The sequence below is a fragment of the Mesoplodon bidens genome, assembly GCF_964165515.1.
Source record: "Mesoplodon bidens genome assembly, contig: HAP1_SCAFFOLD_491, whole genome shotgun sequence".
Lineage (NCBI taxonomy): Eukaryota > Metazoa > Chordata > Mammalia > Artiodactyla > Ziphiidae > Mesoplodon > Mesoplodon bidens.
In genome coordinates, this window is record NW_027672501.1 from 44,863 (window position 1) to 52,694 (window position 7,832).

The 7,832-nt window shown below is 42.0% G+C and overlaps 1 protein-coding gene across 1 annotated transcript; it reads right to left on the reverse strand.

Moving 5' to 3' along the window:
- Positions 1 to 1,278: 1,278 nt before the first annotated feature.
- LOC308610087 (UDP-N-acetylglucosamine--peptide N-acetylglucosaminyltransferase 110 kDa subunit-like) lies at positions 1,279 to 4,761 on the reverse strand. Its single transcript, XM_081259345.1, has one exon. The coding sequence runs from the start codon at positions 4,641 to 4,643 to the stop codon at positions 1,503 to 1,505; it is 3,141 nt and encodes a 1,046-aa protein (XP_081115471.1). The 5' UTR covers positions 4,644 to 4,761; the 3' UTR covers positions 1,279 to 1,502.
- Positions 4,762 to 7,832: the final 3,071 nt, after the last annotated feature.

A 7,832-nucleotide genomic window follows, 5' to 3' on the forward strand; every position in this document is an offset into this window, starting at 1 on the left:
TTATCTCCCGTGGAATGGAACAAGGAGGGGAACAAGTAGGGACAGTCCCTTCGAGCAGCGGCGGCATGCCTGGCATGTCCGTAGCCTGCTCTCAAGGCTGACTGCTTCCCACACATATGTTGGCTTGTTTAAGCCTCAAGCCCTCGATCCTTTGATGAAATACAATAATTTCATTCCTATGGTTTTCAATACCAAAAACTCAACCTCCAGGAGGGCTAAAGTCTAATTTGTACTCCAAACCAAGTAGCAGTGCAGTTCGCTACTACTGAGGCTGAATCCATAAAGACTTCAAGACCACGACCAGAAGACAAGTTATTATATATAATACCCTAGAAGGCCTGAAACATAATTATCATATACATAGCTGGTCCTTCAGAGCTTTTCACCTATAACATGTTTTTTGATGAAAGTTATTTAATGTACTGGAGATAACTGTGACTTACTGATCAAATATTTGAATACTTATACTTACCTGGGATTTCATTTCTGCTGAAAGAAAAAGGAAGAACAGGACTCACCTAAAAAAAACAAACTTTAGAAATGAAAGTAAAAATCTTATCACACACTCTCACTTTTGGAAGCAGCATAGAGGGGCAGTCAATGGTAAAACACTGGTGAAATAGGTCAAAACTCTAGGCCAAAAATCCATTATTATTATCGTCAGTGACAGTACCACAACTGTGCCCTTCATAATTAATAAGCACTCCTAACAATCTTCATTTGGCACCAGATGATGTGTTGAAGAGAAACATTCTGGGAGGTTTTGAATCACACTTGGTATTTTGTTAGCCAAGTTACAGGAGAATTTTTAAAGTGGGGGGAAGGGAAGAAGGAAATGGACCAGAAAAAGAATTGAAGCCATCATCTACAGACCAACAAAGCACTGAGAGTTCCAAACGTTATGTCAGACACTAAAGTGACTGATAGAGGCTCAAGTGGTTTATAAAACCTATAAAAAGACTACACCAGCAAAGTCCCCATTTATCGGTAGAGTTCAGAAACTAAAACAAGGAATATTTTAGCTTAAAACCTTATCTCAAGAGAATCATATACACTTCACATGAATAAAAATACCTGAAACCAAACATTTTTAAAAGCTCCAATACCCAAAATAGAAAGAAAAAAATTAATTCAGAAGACTCAATCAATCCGTGATAATCACAAAACGGCCGGGCAATCTCTATCTCCCTTCCACATTAACCATCCATCCCCTGGAAGACCAAGGGAGATCAGACCTTCCAGACTTACCTTCCAGACTCACCTTCCAGACCTTCCAGACACCTGGCTGCTGCAAAATTCGATGGAGACTCCTTGTGGAACAGCAGTTTCGCATCTCTTGGGTTTCTCCCTATCGTGATCATGCAGGAAGCAAGTCTGGCTGTGCTATTTCTTATCATTGTCTGTCACCCATCTGCACCATGATATTGAAAAAGTAGTTCCCTTTCCCCCAGAAGGTTGAGGCTCAGCTACAGGGGTAATTCTCCTGGGCACACAGTCATTATTTAGGCCGACTCAGTGACTTCAACCGGCTTAATCATGTGATCAGGTTTGTTGCCAGCTGCATAATGCTCCCACATCTGTAGGTAGAGCCGCTCTAGTTCCATTGTATATTGTTTGGTGTTGAACAGAGGGCTAGATGTTCTCTGCTTCCAGACTTTGCCACGAATTTTCTTCAGGTATTCGAGATCAGTTCCCAGTTTCACAGCTATCTCTTCATATTCTTGCCGATTTTTAGCAATCAGCTCAAGACAGCCTAAACAAGTGAGCTGGGAACCTGCAACTCGGGAAGCAAGAGTCTCTCCTGGCATAGTCACCATGGGGGTCCCTGCCCAAAGGACATCCATCCCTGTGGTGTGGCCATTACAGAGTGGAGTGTCCAAGCAGACATCAGCCAGCTGGCCTCTCCGAACATGTTCCTCTTTAGGAGCAACAGGTGAAAAAATGATACGGTTTGGGGGAAGGCCCATATTTTGTGCGTACTGTTGAATATTAGCTTCTCCTGCTGCTGGAAAACGCAACAGCCACAGTACACTATTGGGAACACGCTTCAGAATATTTGCCCACATCTGCAAAGTAGATGGGTCAATTTTGTATAACTGATTAAAGTTACAGTACACAATGGCATCTTCTGGTAACCCGTACTGAGAACGTGTGGTTACAATAATGGTACGGGGAACCTCCTCTCCAGTGGCAGCCTTATTGTTGATCAGGGTAATTGCCAGGCCATTGCTAATACTGAATCCATTCATTGTAATCTGAATTTGTCCTCTGTTAATCATTTCAATAACTGCTTCTGCAACAGTATTCATAGGAATGACAGGCATATTAAGAGCTGTATTACTGCTGTCTGCGTTGTCTTCTCCATCAGGACATTTCATCTTGACTATTTGCACATCTGATAGACTATCAAGAAATGCTTGGAGGTCGATGCCATTCAGCACAATCCGATTGTCATAAATGTGCCCATTGGACTTAAAATCGATGACGGCTTTTTTCTTCAGGTGAGGGAACATATTAGCATGATCACCAATAAAGAACGTATGGGGCATATAAGCCAGTTTCTCAGAATACTGCTCAGCAACTTCAGCAGGTGACGTTTCCTGATCAGTGATGATATAATCCATGAAAAGCACGCCACTAGTCCCAGGGTACCCCAGCCACATTGCCTGAATAGGAGCTGGCCTGAGAGCAAAGAGTTCATTTCGAGCACCCCTGGTATAACCATTCATATTTACAAGGATGTGTATACCATCTTGATGGATGCGATCAGCTGCTTTCCCATTGCATGGAATCTGAGAAAGATCAGTGAAATGATTGGCTTCTGCCATCACCTTCGCTCGGAAGTTTGTGCCATCATGTGGGCTCAGGGCATAACAGAATATCTCAAATTTATCAGGACTGTGCATGCCTGGAATAGACTGCATAAGGTGAGAAGTAGGATGGTTCCCAAAGTCAGAACTCACGTATCCTACACGCAGTCGACCATCACTGAGCTTCAAGTCTGTTATATGTTCATACGGTGGTTTATGAAGGGCACTTATATTAGCCAAGCAGAGGTTCCCATGCCTCTCAGCAATAGCCTTCCTGAAGCCATGAGGAAGAGGATAGAGCATACTATGATGAGGCTGCACAGAAGGCAACCTATTCTTCTCCAACTGGTCAGCCACAATGCTGACCAACTTCTTCATTCGCTCATCATAGTCTGTCCAATCACAGACAACCTGCAGGCAATGAGCCAAATTACAATAAGCGTCAGGAAAATCAGGTTGAAGCTTCAGAACAGTGCGATAAGAAGCAATTGCTTCTGGAATATTCCCTGAATCCTGGTGAATGGAAGCCAGATTGCTGTGGGCATCCGCAAATGCAGGGTTGATCTGCACGGCACGAGTATAACACTCTAAGGCTCCCTGAACATCCTGCATCTCCCATAGAGTGTTTCCCATATTACAGTACGCATCAGCAAAGGTAGGACTGATTCGAATAGCCTCCTTATAATGCATCAGAGCTTCGTGCAGTTTTCCCTGCTGCTTCAATACACTTGCTAAATTTGAATGGGCATCAGCAAAGTCTGGGCAGAGCTCTAATGCTTTACGATACAAGTGAACCGCGTCTTCACTGTTTCCCTGTTCTCCTTTGATATTGGCTAGGTTATTCAGAGAGTCTGCATGGGTGGGACACAGCCGGAGAGCTGTATGATAACAATCTTCTGCTTCAGCAACACTGCCCTTCTCTTTGAGAGCGTTGGCTAGGTTGCAGTAAGCATCAGGGAAATGTGGTTGCAATTCAATAGCTCGCCTGTAGGTGTCTATTGCCAGATCCATCAGGCCTTGCTCATAGTATACACAAGCCAGGTTGCCATGTACCACTGCATGATTTGGACTCAAGCTTAGGGCACGAAGGTAAGCTGCCACAGCTCTGTCAAAAATCCGTGCCTCATTGAAGACATTTCCTAAATTGATATAAGCATCCAGAAAATTGGGGTCAAGGGTGACAGCCTTTTCAAAGTGATGAATTGCAAGCCAAATCTCCCCTTGTGCATTGAAAACACAGCCAAGATTACTCCAAGCTACTGCAAAGTTCGGTTGCATCTCAATTGCTTTCAAATAACATGCCTTGGCTTCTTCTAAGCCACCCAGGGCTTTGAGCAGGTTCCCCAGGTCACTGCGAACACAGTACAAAGAAGGATTGTACTGAAGAGCAGAGACGTAAGCTTGTACTGCCCCTTCCATGTCGCCTGCTGCTACCAAAGCGGCTGCCAGGTTAATATAACCATCGATGAAATCTGGTTTGAGACGCAATGCATGCCGGTAATGCTCAGTTGCTTCCTGCAACTGCCCTCTTTCCTTGTACACATTCCCCAAATTCGAATAGGCTTCTGCCAGAAGAGGGTTCTGTTTAATTGCCAGAGTACTAAAGTGGGCAGATCTGTCCAGCCTTCGACACTGGAAGTGTATAGATGAAAGTAATAAAAGTACACCAGTATTGCCTGGCTCTTGTCTCCAGAGCTGCATGCAGTGTCTCTCAGCTGTCTCAAAATCTCCTGCCTGATATTCTCGATGTGCCAGCTCAGCTAACCCTTGGAAGGAAAGCATACGTTTCGTTGGTTCTGTGCTGTCGGCCACGTTGCCCACGGAAGACGCCATCTGGAGCTTCTGGAGAGAGTGAAAAAAGGGAGTAATTGAGTCCCGCTGCCGCCACTACTGGCAAGAATGTTTCTAGTGGTAGCAAACACGAGCGCAGCAGCCGTACCACTGCTTTGGCACGCTTAAGCAGCGGCAACAGTTACAGGCACCGAACCTTAGGAACTATGGTTGGCCATCTACCTCTCATGCTCTTGAAATCTTAATTCTTAACCCTGCCCTCTTCCCCCATTTTTCTCCTAATCAGGGAATAAAAATTACCTATCCATTTGCCTTAGAAGAAATCAAAAGTCAGTAGGCCAAACACTTTTCAAAATATTGTTTTCTGTCCAGTTGGAAATGAAATACATGATTGACTTTTCTTCATCATTCATATAGTCAACGTGGAGAACATTAGGGCCGTGAATTTCAATACAGTAAGATGAGAAAATTTTAAATTGGCCTTCCCAAACCACTAATAAGTAACCGATGTTGTATAGAATGCTAAAATCTTAGAGACTGAGTTTGATATTTTAAAAGTTCTGCAAACATGAGCTAATTTCTCCTCATCAAATTTCTCATGCCTCAAACCTGAGTATTACTTTTTAAAAGATAAATTTATTTATTTTTATTTATTTATTTTTATCTTGGCTGCGTTGGGTCTTCAGTGCTGCGTGCAGGCTTTCTCTAGTTGCGGCGAGTGGGGGCTACTCTTTGTTGCGGTGTCCGGGCTTCTCATCACAGTAGCTTCTATTGTTGTTCCACAACTCTATGGGTTCCTTTTTAGGTCCTACGAAGAACCCTAGAAATTAGTTCATGTCATTATAGGTTTTTGCAAAATTGTCAAAAGTGAGATATTTTTATTTCCATCAGGTAAGTCCAGCGTCTATTTCTTTGTCAATTTTCCTTCTATCATATTCTGCTATGTTGGATCATATTGGATTGGTCACAGGCTTTCTTGAAATCTGGCTAAGGAGATGTTTTAAGTGAGGCTATTATGTGATTTTCAGACACCACCATATGTAACTGACTATATAATATCCCATTACAGGAATAACTTCCAGTACTCTTACTGACTACTCTACTGACTTAACTAGCACAAGACACAGAAGCGTAAGGACAAAAACCACCTTACAATATAGCCATGTCTTGCACTTCACAGCTCTCAAAGCATGTGCGTTTGAAGAAGAAAAAAAGAACTGAAAAGTATAAAACCAGAAGTTATTCTGTGGAAAATTATTTCAATCATCAGGCATGTGAAGGATAAGTCAAAGATTCAGTTTTCTTCAATGCTTAGTCAAAACGGAAATTTCCTTCTGTCAAGAATATACCCCAGGGCTTCCCTGGTGGTGCAGTGGTTGAGAGTCTGCCTGCCGATGCAGGGGACACGGGTTCGTGCCCCAGTCCGGGAAGATCCCATATGCCACGTAGCAGCTAGGCCCGTGAGCCATGGCCACTGAGCCTGCATGTCCGGAGCCTGTGCCCCACAACGGGGAGAGGCCACAACAGTGAGAGGCCAGCATACCGCAAAAAAAAAAAAAAACCCAATATACTCCAGGGGCTTCCCTGATGGCACAGTGGTTAGGAAGTCACCTGCCAATGCAGGCGACACGGGTTCGAGCCCTGGTCCGGGAAGATCCCACATGCCGCGGAACAACTAAGACCGTGTGCCACGACTATGGAGCCTTCGCTCTAGAGCCCGTGAGCCACAACTACTGAGCCTGCGAGCCACAACTACTGAAGCTTGTGTGCCTAGAGCCTGTGCTTTGCAACAAGAGAAGCCACCACAGTAAGAAGCCTGCACACCGCAACAAAGAGTATCCCCCAGTCGCTGCAACTAGAGAAAGCCTGCGCACAGCAACGAAGACACAACACAGTCAAAAATAAATAAAGAAAGAAATAAAAGAATATACCCCATCAATAATGTGTGTAATGGAATGGTGTCAATGAGTATTTTATCAGAATTCCTGTAATGCACAAACCTATAGCAGTACTGAAATCAGTAATGCATTTATAATAGTAAATATTTATGAGGAAGTAATCCATAGAGGTTTTCTCAAAGTTAACAATGAACATTAATGCGACATTATCAATAATAAATTGTGATGCTGAAATAAACTTTTCTAAACTATTAATAACTAAAAGCAAACTCTAATCAACCATGTGAAAAGAAATCTATGTCTATAAACTACAAAGTTTATTTCTTAAAATTTTATTTCTAAAACAGGAGGCAGTTAAAGAATATATAGCTACAAGAGTGGGGAAAAAGTTTTATAGAGACACATCTGGCAGTAGTTAATTTTCAAATGTCATTTTTCTAGATTTTGTGACACCTATAGTATTGATATTTCAAAGCATTTAACAAATTGTAATTTGAAGATTTGCTACTTCCAGGTAGAGTAAAATATTTTGAAGCAAAACAACATTTCCACTGAGAAAAATTTTAAAAGCCAAATAAAATAGTCAGCATTCAATCAAAAAGTTCTAGACATACCAAGAGATAGAATCATATGACTAAAATTCTAAGAAAAGAACAGATAATACACAAATATTTATATAAGATATTGTGTATATTTATCAGGAAAAGTCTTTATCAAGAAAAGACTTTTAAATCATCAAAATTAATATTACATTTTATTTATTTGTATATTTTATTTATATATAGATATTTAGATATTTATATAAAGAACTTAAAGTTAAAGCTCTAGTTAAGGCAGTGACAAAAGTAGTAGCAGTGGCAGTGAAAAGAAATGGTTATATTCAATGATATTTTGTCAGTAAAAGTCCAAGATCAAATGTCTGACTGCATACATGGGATGGATAGACGGTGTGGGAAAAATCAAAGTTAACTATAGAGGTTCTAGTGAAGATGGGGTTGCCATCACCCAACCCAAGGGGTTGCTATCATCCCCAAGGTCTAGGAGACTCAAAAGGAAGGTCATGGTCGAGGAAAAGTTAATTGCTGGGAAAATAAGACTCCCAGTCTCTCCAGCTCCTTACACTAGTTTTTTTTTAAACATCTTCATTGGAGTATAATTGCTTTACAATGGTGTGTTAGTTTCCACTTTCTAACAAAGTAAATCAGTTATACATATACATATGTCCCCATATCTCTTCCCTCTTGCAACTCCCTCCCTCCCACCCGCCCTATGTCACCCCTCTAGGTGGTCACAAAGCACAGAGCTGATCTTCCTGGGCTATGCGGCTGCTTCC